The sequence below is a fragment of the Arvicola amphibius genome, chromosome 13 (assembly GCF_903992535.2).
Source record: "Arvicola amphibius chromosome 13, mArvAmp1.2, whole genome shotgun sequence".
NCBI classification, from domain to species: Eukaryota; Metazoa; Chordata; class Mammalia; order Rodentia; family Cricetidae; genus Arvicola; species Arvicola amphibius.
This window is the reverse complement of record NC_052059.1, coordinates 63,016,888-63,033,540: the sequence shown is the minus strand read 5'-3', so window position 1 is coordinate 63,033,540 and position 16,653 is coordinate 63,016,888. Positions and strand designations below refer to the sequence as shown.

General features: G+C 44.0%; 1 protein-coding gene across 1 annotated transcript in view; it reads right to left on the bottom strand.

Moving 5' to 3' along the window:
- Positions 1-10,293: 10,293 nt before the first annotated feature.
- Positions 10,294-16,653, bottom strand: part of Slc35f4 (solute carrier family 35 member F4) — a 225,738-nt gene continuing 219,378 nt past the window's right edge. Inside the window, exons 6-8 of the mRNA XM_038310550.1 lie at positions 15,888-16,080; positions 12,689-12,778; positions 10,294-10,535 (exon numbers count right to left, since the gene is read on the bottom strand). Of these exons, the coding sequence (XP_038166478.1) occupies positions 10,294-10,535; positions 12,689-12,778; positions 15,888-16,080 (525 nt within the window). The remainder of the gene's footprint in view (positions 10,536-12,688; positions 12,779-15,887; positions 16,081-16,653) is intronic.

Below are 16,653 nucleotides of genomic sequence, written 5' to 3'. Positions count from 1 at the left end.
CTGCCTATCTTCTCCTTCCTAGATATTGGACATTCAGCTCTTTATTAAACTAATCTGAAGTTGCCTTAGGCAGGTGAGCTGAAATAGACACATCTTCACACAGTGTGATCAACTATCATGCAACAGAATGATTAACTTCAAAAATTAGCACTGACTAAACTTTCCTTGGGACTCTGAGTGCTTTGCTTGTTGACAGTAAGACCACTGTGTTCCATTTTGTTTTAGGTTTATCTCTCTCCACATCCACCTTGATTTACAAGAAAGAGCTCCATGGCAAGGTTATAGTTGAAAAACACAAGTCGTGTGCTAGAAAAAAAATTAACAGGTCTGGGAGATTCTAAGTCAACCACAGCACCAGATGTCAAGTCTGTTTGGGGCTCCTTAGCTCTACCACCCACTGCAACAAGTTTGACTTCGTGAGTGTGAGCAACTAGCAGCAAGCCCTGGTGATTCATTTAACTCCCTACACCTGCCAAAAGCACATGAATAATTCATTCTGCACTTCACACTCGAGGAAGAATGCAAGAGCCAAACCCAAGTGTGACTTTCTGGCCAGTCAGCTACTATTTGATCAATGGATTCGTCAGCTACCTGTCCCCACTGGCTAAAAACATAGGTGGTGAAATTAAATTGGAAGGCTTTGTGAGACAAGACATTTATATTGATAAAAATTCTTTTACAAAGTATAAAACTTTCATCAGTAACTTCTGAGCAAGAGAACACTTTAAGAATGATGCTCTACTAGAGAAGAATAGCAGGGTACAGTGATTTGAAGGGAAAGTGGGGAAAGGGAGGGCTTTAACTAGGAAGGGAGAAGGTGAGATTAATGCCAAAAGTGTTACTGTAAATGTAAGTGCTGAGGATAAATGTAGGTGTAATTAAGGAAGTCCATGAGAGCCCGTGATAAAGGTTTATTATTGTTTATTATTATCTTATAGCAATAAGAAAGCCACTGTGGTCCTCTGCTCTATGGGCGCTGAGAGCTGAGAACAGAATCCAGACAAGCCAAGAGAGCAAGAGAGCATACTTTTTGTCTGTGCTTATCGTACCTCAGACCATGGCCTAATGGGCTGATACCCAAATGGTTATTGACTGAATGAATTCCCATAGCACCTCCCCCCTTTGTCTAAATAAGAGGGTTTTCAACCTAATACAAAACTATATACAGTAAGAACAAATATCAAGTTGTCTAGTAAAAAGAAAAGGCAAAAATATATACAAAAATAGAACTACAACCAACATGAACAACATCAAGCAAGAAACACAGGCTAAATGTACATTCTAGGGTAATTAGCAAGTAACAGAGATTATTTCAATAGTTGTCCTATTCTGAGGGGTCTAAGTCTTATGCTAACATGTCTTAGCTAAGTTATGAGAGGAAAGTAGCTATGACTATCTAGTCTTCAACCCCAACAAAGACCTGAGAAGAAAAATAATATTACCTGAGTAAGCAGGAAGTGCAAGCAAGCACCTTCCAAAAGAAGCAAGAAATGACAGAGACAGCTGATTACCTGGGCAATCACCCAAAGTCTCATTTGCAACTTTGGGGCAACCAACTTTGGGAATCAAAGTTGCAGAGGTGCAAAAGCAGTATTGTCCTAGCCACGGAACTAACTGTCTCTTCAGGCCCTGGCATCAAGCACTTGTATATTGTTGTCTTCAGAACAGTCTGCAACTGCATGACGTCCTATGGAATTCAGCCACCTTCTCTTTCGCAACTTAATTATAACATCTAAAGTCAGAGAGGTTCTCCCAGCACCATTTCTTATTTTGTGCTCTCACCCTCACAGGGTCTTTTTTGCCTTTCATTTGTGAAGATAATTTCTATCACTCTGCATGAGCAAGAAGGTGGCAGATCAACGCGCCTTACTAGTTTCATCTACTGCTAACTCTTCATAGACTTTGCCAACAGCTTGTGCTTCATCAGCCGTCCTTCTGCTTCTGTCCATTGCCCACGGCTGGTAGCGCTCATTTGTCTGACACAAGGAGAGCTCGGTGAACTTTGTCAGGTTCTGATCAGATCATTGTCTCTTTCAAGGCAGCTTTACCTTCCTGTCATCTTCCATTATTTCTTCATCTACAGTCCAAAGGTTGTGTTCCCTAGAATCCCATGTTGATATGTGAACCCCCAACATGTTATAAGGAGGGGGGCCTTGTGGGAGGGGATCGTGAATTCTGCTCTCACACAGAAGCTTGGTGTCTTTATGAAAGAAGCTGAGGTCATCCCTTCCCCCACACTGACAGAATTGCTTCTGTGAACCAGGAAAAACGCCTCCACCAGACTTGGAAGTGCTGGCTACTTGGTCTTGGATTTCCCAGCTTTGAGAACTGTCAGAAATACACGCTGTTTCTTAAGCCCAGATATTTCATTATAACAGCCCAAATTGGCTAATGGAACCTTGAAACAAATGATTCTTAACCTGGCAGAGCAGGGCTAGCCCACAGAAATATTGTGTAAGCTATAGATGGGAGTCACTTGTGTGACCTGAAAGTTTCTAGTTGCTACACTCAACAAGAGAACCAGGCTTAGGTTTTGGTGTCTATTGCTATGCTGTTGCCAGGGGCCATGTTGATGTAAGTGGCCTGTCCTGCCACCTGAGGACTTGGTGATGCCCTTGTTCTGTGCTGCTGCCCAGGGCTCTGATGGGGTCCACGGTCCATGCAGTGGCAGAGGGCCAGGCTGATGTTGGGGTGTGTAATACCACCAGAGCCTATGCTGAGGTTCACGGCATGTGCTGATGCCAGAAACCACGGGGAACTCCATGATCTGTGCTCCTGCTGACTGTAAAGGGCAAGGAGGCTACTTTTGCCATGGTTTGATGACTGCAGACTCACAGCTGAGAAAGAGGGGCATAGAAGGCTTCTGTGGCAAGTCTCCTCCTCAAAAGGGTAACAGTCTAGACAAGCCCAGACAGAAAACCATGGAATAGAATTCCTAAGAACTGTGGTAAGGAGCTGAGGTGTAGCTTGCTCTCCACAGCTGATGGCTTCCGGTGGGAGTCCAGGTGGGGAAAGACTCAGTTTTCTTTAAGGGTCTGGCCACCAGGAGATTTTTTTTTTTGTGTGTGTGGGAGAGAGGTCCCAAGGGTAGAGGGGGATGGACCTGGGCAAACTGGTAAGTGAGGGTGCCTGGGATTCATGATGTGAGACTCCCAAATAATTAATAAAAATATTATGGAAAAAGAAATTAAAGAAAGAATTGACATGAATTCTATAAAAAACACTCCAGTTTTAGTAGAAAGTGTGCTTTCAAACTTGCTTGAGGATGCCAGCATCCTTCTAATACCAAGACAAGACAAAGATTTTACAAGAAAAAAATGACTGTATTTCTCAAACATGATTATAAAAATTCTCAACAGTGTATTACTAAATCAAGTACAGCAACACATATAAGGATTACAAACGTCAGGTATGGGTGTGTGCATACCTGTAATTGCAAGACTTAGTAGCCTGGGAGAGGACAAATACCCAAATGAAAATATATTATAGCCACAAGTAATTTATTCTAGGAATATATTCATGAAATAGCTCATCAATATAGTCACAATAGGACGAAGGAAAAAAAATCACACAACTCTCAAAAGAGGTATAAGAAACATCTGAGAAAATTTAACAGCTTTTTATAATATTTCACAGAAAATAAGATGGAAGGAGACCTCCTTACAAAGAACACATACAAGAAAATTACAGCTAGTATCACGGCAAGAGACTGAACATGTTCCTTCTACGACTTGAACAAGTCTGCTCCCATCAATCCTATTCAACACTATTCTGGACAATCCAGTGTGATAAGCAAAAGAAAACCTAATATATTAAGAAGAAGTATGTGTTATTGTATGTTGGAAGTATGTGGTTTGCTTTTTTATTTAATAAGGGGTTACAATTAGGGGATTGCCTTATGTCTAAGAAGAGACATGGCACTTTTATTTTTTGAGTTTTTATTTTTTGCTTTTGCAAGACAGGGTTTTCCTGAGTAACAGCCGCGGCTGTCTTGGAACTCACTTGTTAGACAAGGCTGGCTTCCAACTCCCAGAGATCCACCTGCTCTGTCCCCTGAGTGCTGTAATTAAAGGATAAAAACATGCACTGCCAGGCCCTGCTGACTTTGTATTTTTAAGACGTATTGAGACCGATCAAGATTATGGGAACTTTTGATATTTGACTAAATGGATTTTTCATGATGATATGGCTGCAAGCTTATGACGCCAGGGAGTGGAATGTGGTGGTTTGAGAGAGAATGCCACCATAGGTTCATATACGTGTAGTTGACGGAACTGTTTGGGAAGGATTAGAAAGTGTGGGCTCCTTGGAGGTGTGTCAGGGTGCAGGGTATGAGGTTTCAAAAGCCTCCCGCCATTCTCATTCTCATTCTCTTTCTCTGTTCTCTCTCTCTCTCTCTCTCTCTCTCTCTCTCTCTCTTCCCCCCTCACACTTGTGAATGGAGATTGCCCTCCCCTACTGTTCCTGCATCATGCCTGCTTGTCTGCTTCCGTGTTCTTCATCATGATAGTCATGGACTCTAACCCTCTGGAACCGTGAACTCCAAATTAATGCTTTCCTTTATAGTTAAAAAAAGAAACAGGGCTGGAACTGTAGGTCAGTGGTACTGTAGCTCAGTGGTGGAGTGCTTGCCTAACAAGCATAAGGCCTTGGAGCTAATCATCGTTGCTAAAAAATAAAAATAAACAGATGAAACTGCTTTGAAAATACACTTTACTTAACCAAATATATTCAAAAATACTTCCACTATCTAATGAGTACAAAGCTAATACGAACCAGCTTGCATCCTCTTGAAAAAACACAAAGCCTTCCAAACTCATAGTGCTTGGCACAACACGTTTCAGTTAGCACTTGGCATATTTCAAGAAGCATACGTGGCTAGCTAGTGACTAATGTATAGGAGCATGTGCCCGCAGATCCACAGAGGTCTCTGAAGTTAGTCTTCCAGAATAAAGCAACTAAGTTCCCGCTACTCTGAAAATCTTATCAGGGTCCTTGGGGTAGCTGTTGAAGTCCGTTCTTAGAGCCAAGGTGAAGGATTTTTGCTCTTTCAATTCCTTAGACTCTGGAAGCATCCAGCGTGTCTGTCTCAAGCAAGCTGCTTTGTTCTAGGGGCATGCTACCAACCAGCATTAAAGTGTGCCTCCCCTTCTGTCTCTGGGCTCTTGGAACTACGACTGTACACCATAATTTCTCTTTTTACTTCAATTCCAGTTGCCACAGGGATGGAGGAGAAAATTCAAGAAACCAAACGGAGCCACAGTTAGCAGAGCCTTCTTGTTTTTGGTTGCCAGAGATAAACCCCGGGGCCTGCATCAGACACTCTTTGTGTTTCTGATAGGGGTTTATGGATCTGCAAAAAAGAGGATTTGTACTTAATTACCGGGACATTCTAATGCTCTGCTGGTTATATCATCCCCTCTTTTATCTCAGACATTGTCCTTCTCCCCATCATTTGTCCTCTGGATCTTGACAAAGCGCCTGCAAGAAATTAACAGGCGTGAAAGCCTGGATGAGCAAAATTGATTCGCCTGTAATCTGTTTGTGAAGAGATCAGGACGTGGTTGGAGTGATTTTAATTTCAGAGCCGAAGTTGCTAGTCTGTCTTTTTGTCAGGTAATTAGTTCCACTGGCTGGGCATGAATGCTGTGACTCAAAGTGCCGCGGGGACCAGGCTTGAATGCTGCAGGAGCCTGCTTGGCCTCTTCCAACTTTGCCCTATGCCAGCCTTCTTTTGTCTGGTTTATTTTGGTAAAATTCTCTGCTCAGTACTAGGCTGCATGGCTTTGTGAGGGCACCCTGCCATGATCCCAGTGGCCAAGGGAAGGGCCTGGGAGCCAAGCTGTACACAAAGGTTGTGATAAGGACCTAGAGGGAGGAAGACAAGCCCTACCAGGGCTGTCGTTTCTGACTCTGGCATTCTGTTAAGATCGCCACATGTTATTTTAATTTAATAATTCAATATTTAATTCAATAATCACAGGCAACAGTACTGTCTTATTTTACTGACTGTGAAGTTGAGGCCTAGGGAGAGTCTACCATCAGACTCATCTGTCAGAATATTGTCTGGAAGAAGTGCATGTTATGTTCATACATGGGCACTCTTACCCCTGAACTCTACTGGACACTCAGTAATCCACAGAAGCCATTGTCTTCGGGGACTATAGACATGAAAGATGTTTCCGTAACGAGAACTTGGCAAGGTGCTTCTGACTGCGGAGCAAGGGCTAGTCTGACTTCCTCTAGTGTCTTCCACGATCCAGCCGCTGGCTTTTAAGGCACAACACAGACGCAATCCTATTTGCCCAGTTACTGAAGATACAGCATCACCTTTGATTCTCATGATGACCGTGAGTGGCAACAAGGAAAGGTGTTGTCCTTCCTTTCGAGTTCCTGAATTAAAGGGGAGGCCTTTAATCCTAAGGGTGATCTAAGTAGAGTTTGAAGCTATTGCTTTAATTGTCAGGTGACAGCTTACCTGCAGAGGTAGCAAGCGCCTACAACGCAGCCTAATCCCTGTGCAACTGTGTGCCCACCTCCCTGTCTATGAGATATAGATTAGTATATAGATTAGTGCTAAGACTACAGGAATCTCAGCCTCCAGTGCTAGAGAAAAGCAGGGACCAGTTGATAACCATCTCACATAAGAGCCAATTTCAAACAACTATAACGTTTGAGTGAGTAAATCTGTGAATAACACAATGGAAATATTTTCTTCAAGTAGCTGGGTTAGTTCTAGGGATCCATATAGGCTGAGTTCTAAGAGCTCACTGTATATTGAATGAGTGCTTTCTAGGGCAGGGGATACCATCTCTCAAAAGAAACCATGTTAAAAACCAAAAGAACCCATTGCTCTAAGTTGTCAAAATGCAATTTTAAATGTCATGTATATTACACAAATTTAGTGAGTTAGGCAGTGATTACTACAATTTAACAGTAATTTAATGAGGTAAGAACAATGTTTGCATCAATGTGGCATTTAAATAGCCCAAAGTGACTATCCGTAGATAAGGAACTAATTCAATGTATTAACAACGTTACATTTCCTTTGTATTATTTTTTCACGAAGCTAAAAACATGTCCTGGAGCTTAACATGTTCATTATCTGATTTAATACCGTGTCATTTAGCTATGCCAGAACACTGGCAGTGCCTCCTCCAAAAGGAACAGAAAAATCAAAGATTTGATACATTAAAGTTTTTATTATGATACCCAGCCAACAAGGCGCTCTGAATTTCTCTCTCTTGCCTGGAGATTGGTTCACTTACACTTTTAGAAAACTTGAAGGTGGTGGGGGCAGAGAGCATAAATGCTTGACTTGTTGTCCTAAAGTTCCTGTGAAGCACAGAATATCTTCTGTGCCAGAGGCAGAACCCGCCTCTCAGGGTCAAAGTCCCTCTTACCAGTTCAGCAGCCTTTCAAAGAAAAATGAGACTGTGGTGCCCTTGCCATCGTTTAGTCCCTAACTTAACCAATCTTATCTGTGTTAATCTGTCCCTCAATAGGACTGACCTCATACAGTTCAGGCACGAGGACATCCAACACAGAACTGAGTGCGCATTCTGCTACGGGATGTCTGCAGGTGCTGAAACTTGGGAACACAACCATGACTGCCACATAGCCCTGCTCACGGTCTGCTGGAAACCCAGAACAGCAGGCTGGCGGTGAGCATAGACAGGGCTAGTGTTTGAGCAAGTGCATCCCAACGGTTGATGGTCTCCAGACTGGGGCGCTATGGAGAGGTAGTGAAACCCGTAGGTGATGGGACAGATTGGAGGAAGTGAGGCCACTGGGCTTTGACTCCAAAGGGATATGGGAATTCTGGACTCTTCCTCTCTGTCTTTCAGCTATCATGAGGTGATCAGGTTTCCTCCATCTTGTGCTTTGCCACCGCGAACAACAGGGCCAAATGTCTGTGGACTGAGAGCTCTGGAGAGGCAAGCCCAGAGAAACCTTTCTTGTAAGTTGATTCTGTCAGATATTTTTTGTCACAGCCAAAGAGAGCTGAGTAACAAAGAAGGCAGTCATTACTACAGCGGGGCTAAGTAAGCCACATTATTAGACTAGGGATAAGAAAAGACTCCTTAGGAAAACAGCTGTAGGTAATATCTGGGGGTGTAAATAAGGTACCATGTTTCAGGCACTGAGAGAGGGAAAGAAATGAGCGTAAGTAAGTCAGCATGGCTTAGCTGAATGACCACAAGAGGCATAGTACCATGGAAGCGTCATGTGTCCAGGGGAACTATAGGGTGGTGGGGCAGAAGTAGGCTCTCTGCTTAGATTCCAATATTGTAACTGAATGGAAAATGCATGGTAAATGGATAAAAAGGAAAATAGAGTTTCTCCATTCAAGGTTTTTAATAGCCACTCATAGCTACTGTCTCAGACAGCATGATGGGCTACATACATCCTTGCATAAACAGAGACTATGTAGACAGATACAGACAATGCCCATCATCACAGAACATCCCAGCAGGTATGGAAGATGTAGATATCTTCCATTAACATAGAACGTTCTAGCGCCAATTACTGCGATATAAACTAGCCAAGGCCAGGCAATAGTGAGCTTTGGAGGATATGTCAAAATCTTTCGATCTGATTTTGTGTTCAATAAGATGCCACTGAAGTGTTTCATGGAGTGGAGATAGAATCAAATTTGTAGTAGGAAGTCACTCTACAAAGATTACAGAGAGGCAAGGCTGCCAGTCAGGTGTCAGTGAAGAGAAGAGGCAAGCATGGAGACGGATCCCTGGCTCGGGTAGCTGCTAAAGAATGATGTCATTAACTTAGACAGGAAGCAGAGAGGACTAGGTCTGGAAAGGAGTGTTGACTTAACTTTGCATTTGCTACATTTGAGGTGTCCAAATGAGCTGATGAAGGGATTCTAATGGATCTAAAGCTCAAAGTACAAACTTGGTTTGCAGAAAAAGAATTTTTTTAAGTCATCAACATTGGAAAAAATTGAACCCGGACGAGACAGTTAAGAAGTGTGACCAGAGAACCTTGGTGGCAATGGGACCAGCCTAGGAAGACAAAGGCAGGATAACCACAAGGAGGTGGTGGGTCCAAGAACTGAGACTATTTTAGCAGGTCAGGGGATAGAAGATCATCATATCAACTGCTTCTGAATGAGTAAAGAGTTGGGATTGCCAATATGACTTTGTTAGAGAAAGTCCCTTACCAACTTGAGAGAAGGGAACTCTAGAGCAATGGTGGGGACAGAAGGTAAAGGGTAGTGGGTTCAGGAAAGAATAGGGGTACAAAGCGGAATGATGGGAAGGATAGAAAATTCTCTCAGGGAACTTGGTGGTGAGGGTTTGTAGAGATCTGTGAGGTCTCCACACCTCTTCACCAGCACAATGTCTCCCTCGTGAAGATGTCAGTGTGTTTCTTGAGCATGCGGAGAGTTCAGCTGGGTCTTTTCTGTCTTTACGTCCTGGCCATTCCCAGTGTAGGCTTGTGTACAGAAGGACTCTGTGGTATTGTTTAATGACTTTCTGGCTTTTACATTTCCAGGCTGAAGTAAATATAAAATATCTATTGTTTTCATAAGTTTTTCTTTTCTTTTTTTATAAATTGATTTTAATGAGCTATACATTTTTCTCTGCTCCCTCCCTGCCTCTCCCCTCCCCTTCAACCCTCTCCCATGGTCCCCATGCTCCCAATTTACTCAGGAGATCTTGTCTTTTTCTACTTCCCATGTAGATTAGATCCATGTATGTCTCTCTTAGGGTCCTCATTGTTGTCTGGGTTCTCTGGGATTGAGATTTGTAGGCTGATTTTTTTTGCTTTATATTTAAAAACCACTTATGAGTAAGTATATATGATAATTGTCTTTCTGAGTCTGGGTTACCTCACTCAATATGATGTTTTCTAGCTCCATCCATTTGCCTGAAAATTTCAAGATGTCATTATTTTTCTCTGCTGTTTCACAGGTATTTCTATTTGGCACCCAGTTCTTAATGAGAAGGTCTCAGTTACACTTAAGAAAATGATGAAGAGTCTATGACTTAACCAAACCTCATATTTTTATGAACTTGTGTGAACTGTGTAGAGTCCTCTTTCCAAGTAGGATAAACAAAACAAGGAAATAAATTTTTAATAAAAAATTTATTATGATTATTTACATCAGTTCCTTGATATGCATATAAATGTAAACTTTTTATTGTTGGCAATATTTCACATATGGTTTATTCAAACTCAGAGCTGATACTGTCGTTTGAGTGTACAGGTAGTGAGAAAATTTTATATTCACAGAATATACACACATGTGCATCCAGACGCCATCTCCTTTCACGCCAGCGGTATGGACACTGTCCCGTTGGCCCTGCTTCTGCTCCGCAGGTGCACGCTGACATCTGCCAGGCCCTCTGCGTGCTCCTCGCTCTTCTTCTCCTTCAGGCTGTTGATAAATCTCAGGGTGACTTCGTCCCACTCCTCAGGCAGCAGCATCAGAAGAAACCCGAGACAGATAATGATGGTGGCCGCCAGGCGGACCACATTGAAGATCACTTCCTGCTTCACGAGGTCCACGGCTAGGGAAGGAAAGATAACACCATCACACCCGTCGTCATCATGGCCATCACACCCACCACGCCTGTCACACCCGCCACACCCACCACGCCCGCCACACCCGTCACACCCGTCTATGGCTGCGTCTCTGAAAACCAGAGACCATCTCAAGACTTCCAAACACCACGGTTACTCTCTATCGCTAACTGTGTTGGGGCGGCTGACCAATCCCTGCTTTGAGGGGCGTGGCTGCTCCAGGGGAAAAAGGTACCTTTAAAAAGAACCGGGTTGGGGATAGGCGCCCTGTTTTCCTCCCGCTTGGCTCTTTGCTTCGCTGGAACCTTGGCTTTGTAAGTGTATCTCACTTTCTCCCTTTATTAAAACTGATTATTTCGGATAAGGCTAATTTGATTATTTTCCATTGCTGCCCGACCGCTGCGCTACATAACTGTTTCTGTTCTCTATTGCTATGGCGTCCTGTTCCTTCTCTGTGATCCGCACTTGCTCAAGGCTCAGCTCAGAGTCCATGCAACTGGGCCAGGAAGGTCTTCAGTTTGCTTTCTAAGCACTTTTCCCAGGCATGCCTTCACCTTTCTTCTGCTGTACTGGGCCGCTGATTTATTCATTCATTTATTTATTTATTTATTTTATTTTATTTATTTATTTATTTATTTGAGTTAAACCTGTTCTTGTCTTGGCCTTAATATGCTGTACTTTTCCCGGGTTTAATTGAGGTGAAATTCATATAGTCTAAATATAGTCTAAAATTAACAACTTTAGAAAGTGAATTTAGTACACTCACAATGTTGCTGGCTTCACCGCCTCACCGCCCCACCGCCATATCCTCGCGCCCCACTTCATTCCGCTGAACTATTCTTTAGACCTCTGTACAAAGGGCTCCCGCAAAGAGTGCTCAGCGCATCTGCGCAAACGTCTACCAGAGCAATTGTTTCTTCGTGCTAGAGTTATCCAGTTCCTCTGGTTTCCCACTCTGTGCTACTCTCGTGGTCCTGAGGGTGGAAACTGTGCCATAGTCAGGATCTGTCACCAGTATCAGCATGGCTCCTGACATATGCTAAGACATTAGAAGTTATTTGTTGCATAAACGAATCCATGGATGAGTAAATGAACTTCCTGACAACTCCACTCCTGTCTGATATTTTTCCTCTGAATATCTTACAGCCCTTGGTGTCTGTCTCACACAATTTTACACTTAATAAAAAATTTCTTTGTAGAGGTCCTAGCTGTTTTGTGTATGTCTACTGTCTTTTCCAAATTCATCTGTAATTTTCTTATGGGAGCAACAATGTAATTTATTTTCTTTTCTTGTACACAGCCCCGATCAAATAGTAAGTGCTTAATAAACACTGACTAATTGGTCTGAAGAAAAGAAAGGTGGTTACTAGATACTTGGGACCACGGAATTTTAAAGTCAAAATGACTGAACGGTCACCCAGAGAACTAATTTCCGTGACTAGTTTCAGTGGCAGGTTTCACTAGAAACGTCCTAGGAAAACACTAATAGATTTTCCTCTCGGCCTTGAAGTGAGACAAATGGCTTTTCCTGGAGGGTCACCTGCTCAGCTCCCACGAGAGTGTCCAAGGATGCTCGGATGGGGAGCCAACGCCCTCGCATTGCTTGCTCAGCCCCCACGAGAGTGTCCACGGCTCCCCAAGGACGCTCTGATGGGGAGCCAACGCCCTCGCATTGCTTGCTCAGCCCCCACGAGAGTGTCCACGGCTCCCCAAGGACGCTCTGACGGGGAGCCAACGCCCTCGCATTGCTTGCTCAGCCCCCACGAGAGTGTCCACGGCTCCCCAAGGACGCTCTGATGGGGAGCCAACACCCTGTGCATTGCTTGCACTTTCATTAGTGATGCTGACTTCACAGCCCTGTGCTGCGATGCCTTTTGTTTCCATAGGACTTCCTCTAAAAATACCCACGAAATTAGGTCGTCAGGGAGATTACATGAAACCCAAATGATACATTTGGTATTTAATTCTAAAACCACGGCCAAGTAAAACAGTGCCTCTGTAGCCGCAGCTTTAAAACCTGCTGCGCACTCTGCTGTCTTCCACCTCGAGATATCTAAACACATCTTCCAAAGGAAGAGACGTAATATTTGATTGTTAGAAGAAACAAGGCAGAGCATAAAGCTAGTGCGTGGGCCAGTACCTGCGTTTCCAGGGACGCTGAGCACTGTGCCAATGGAGATGAGGATTGGGTATGTCAGCACTACTCCAACGTTCACCAGGATGTTGAATGCTGTAAAAAGAGGGAGATATACGGGATCAAGGGGTTGACACAGCAGTCACTCAAGATACAAGAACCAATACTTTTGCTAAATGTGCTTTCTCAGTGGTCTGCACCTTTGTTCAATTTTCTCATTTTGGTGATGGGAGCATGAATCGCTGGCTTAAATCTGTCAAATTCTTTGGTCCTCCTTTGCCACTCTGCCTGAGCTCTTGTCAGCTGACTGACAAAGGTATATGGAAGAGTGACGTCATCAATCTCCCACACCACATGTTAGCGCTGGAAGGACATTCTGGGGCTAGCTAGAGGCTAAAAACAGGTGGTTGGCTAAGTCTTGATGCTTTGTTCTTTGTTACTTTGCTATTTAAACTATAAACCTGGGCAATTTACAGACTCTGGTACTACTGTCTAAAATAAGGCTTGTCCAAGGTCAGTGAATCCTTTGTTTTTTTTCCCCCTTTTCTTTCAACGTAAACAAATGAGGATGAGCTCAGGGTAATTCTCTGGAGCCCAGGGACGATTTTCCCACCCTGATTGTATACAGGTCAACAGAGGTCAGAGCCACAGAATAAACTGACAGAGTAAGCTGATGCTCTTTAATTAATGCTGTTGAACTTCTTTAGTTAAAAGACCATTATTTAAAATAATCATCTATCCCCATTCGAAATTACCAAAATTATACTTTTCCAAGATTTATAAATTAGACTGCCATTTTAATAGAGTTAAATTAAACTTTTCAGAGGTTGTAGAGATGAATATTCACAAGTACAAAAGGTCCTTTAATATGAGATGGTCTCTATGAACACAGCTGAAGCATGTTGCCCATATTTCTGAAGAGTCTAGACTTGAAGAAAGTTCTAGAACTATTTCAGTGAGGATGTTGTCGTCTATAATTAAGCTCACCACCTTAGCAATGTAGAGTCATCTGTACCTGGAGATGTGAGGCAGTGGGTTGGATCTCCTGAGACTCACAAGCATGCAGGAACGACAGTAAAGACATGGGTCCTTCCTAGGTTTGTAAGGGCTCCTTTGTCATGGCAAGGCTCATTGTGAATGAATATTCCAGCACCTCGGGTCTTTCCTTAAGCTCATGCAGTCATTTGTGGAAAATTCTAACAAGTTAGGAATTTGCTAAATGCATCAAAACTCTTCTGACTTCCTCAATTATTTTATAATTGACAGATTGGATTTTGGTAACCGGAGTGAATGTGATGGTGTTTCCAAACCGAGCTTTTGGCTGCCGTGCCATGTGCTGTCTATTTTCCTTAGTTCTTCAGATGGAATCATCTTTGATAACCCAAGGGAAAGGATACCCAGTTCACTGTGCTCTCCATAGTGAGGGATCCAGCCCCACTTTAATTCCATCCTGCTAGGGCAGGCAAATGTCTGAGACTGAGACTAAGACATCTTCCTAGAGGGCAGGCCACAGCCGTAGCTTCAGGAAATGTGGAAGCTCAGAGCAGACACTGGGATTTCCGCTCCGGCTCTCAGACTGGTCCCAGCTAGACCATGTGTGATTCCCATGGAGAAGAGAGGACCGGGAATGAAAACACTGCGAGCAAAGCACTTGCGGATTCTAAAGCCCCAGAGTACACAGCACAGGAGAGAGGCTGTCTCCTCAATCTGTCACAGCTCTGCTTTGGCACAATGAACTCTGCTGTGCACTGGGGACAGCTGCAGTGCCAGCTGGTGCCATGCCTGGTGGAGTGTGGACGCATGCTGCTTGGGGAATGCCACGGGTGTGGCCCAGCCTGAGAAGGCTTACTTAGGAGGACACACTAGACAGGCCAGCGACTCTCATTGGGGGAGGGCTACTTTACAGCAGGCACAAATTCCACGTGCAAAGAGGTTGCTAAGAATAAGTGACATTTTGGTTATGATTGTTCCCAGTTACATTATTTCTGGCCAGAAAATAAACTGAGCACTTTTTAATTAGGATTCTTTGATCTTATGGCAACACTATGAACTTCCAAATATGTTATTGATTTTCACTCAGCTTAGAGGCGATGGGAGATGATAACCATGCAGTTTGGGCCCTGGAAAGTACAACTCCAGGGACTAACAATTAATGCTTGATCCTTCTCTGAAATGTTTTCCATTTAAGACCTCCCCTGAGGGTTCTAGGCTGGAGTAGGAAAAGATGAGCCAATCAATGATCTTCCTGGAATAAGGACATTGCTTTTCTTGGAACTGCAATATTGCTACTGTTTTCAGTGTCACCCTGGCTTAGAAGGTCAGTGGAGCCTGCAGAGTGGGTGCGTGTGGTGGGTAAATGTGTGGCGATGGAGGGGCCGACCTTGGGCAGTACATGGAAGGAGCAGAATGAGGCTGACTTCATTCTTCATTCAGAGGAAGCACTGGCATATTCGGCTATGCTGTTTTCAGTGGCTGGAGAGGAGGAGCAGGGTCTGTAGATATGAGACTCCTCGTACATCAGGTACTAGTCGGTGAGGCATACATACCCAGCGTTCCAGGAGGCCCGAGAGAAAGACTCCAGGTGACCTGTAGTTTGCCCTCAACTGGACACAGTGTACTAAGCCAGGGCCACCAAGCTCGGCACTCTCCTGGTAAGGGATTCCTGGTGCAAACCCATTCTCCGTACACAATAGAGTAGTGGTTTAATATCAGGTGTGAGCCTGTCAGTTCCAGCTCCAAGATGAAGTGGATTTTAAACCTAGCTTCTTCAAAATGGCTTTCCAACTTATTCATGATGTGCTTTTCTCTTGAATAATATCTGCCCCCTCCCTCCCCGCTTTTCTCTTCCTTCCTCTGTCCTCCCCTGCTTCCCTCTCAGTTGAACCCAGTACTCTGGCTACATTGAACACTTGACTGTATCACTCATTTTCACTTCTGCCTGTCGTACTATGCGCATGGGAAGCACACACCACACACCAGGTCACACTCCACATCATGATGGAAAGAGTGACCTGGGCTTTGACTGGATACTTTTAATCCATGGCAGTCACACCATGTACAGCCCTGAGATAACCAAGAAAGAGCCCACCAAGAAGCTTCCACATATTCAGTGTCTATAATGAGTACAATCTTGGTCATGGAAACACAAAAGCAGCCAAGGGAATAACTCTAGGATGAACGGCAGGCACAGGCAAGGGCCACTTACCAAGCCATAGCCCTGCCATCCCGCAGAGACAGCCCCAGGGCAGAGCTGCGAAGGAGGACCAGTGCTCCACTTTGGTGAAGTACAGGATGATGGGGGTGAAGGAGATGAAGACCAAATTGAAGAAAGCCAAGGTGGAGACAAAGTGTGCGGCTTCGCCAAAGTTGGCACTTCCAAGAAACATCTTAAACAGAACCTGGAAAGGAGAGAAACTCTTCAGCCGCACATTGAGAGCTGTTGCTACAGGACAAAATGAATACTACTGAACGTGCCGGCCTAGAGTGGCCTCTGTGTCTTCCTGCCCTGCCACCTGTGTGTTACTAAATGGGCTGGGATGGCGAGGCGTGAAAATTCCCTGTGTTGTTCACACGATACAGTGACTGCCACAAGGTGGTTTTCTTGTGTTATAAGTTTCCAGGAATATTCTACAGTATGATACCAAAACCACCAAGATGGGCACAGGGTGAAGGATAAATAAAGCTTATATGAGCCCATAAAAATTTGTAGTGTTGAGATGCCATCAATCCTTTCTAGCAACCCTGGGATTTGTTGCATCCTGATTATGACAGATGCTGAAAACTAAGTGGGCAGACAGCCATTATTAGCTTATTTTTTTGAGGGGGGTTTGAGACAGGGTTTTTCTGTGTAACCCTTGCTGTCCTGGAACTCACTCTGTAGACCAGGCTGGCCTTGAATTCACAGAAATCCACCTATCTCTGACTCCCGAGTGCTGGGATTAAAAGTGTGTGCCACCACTGCCTAGCTTGTT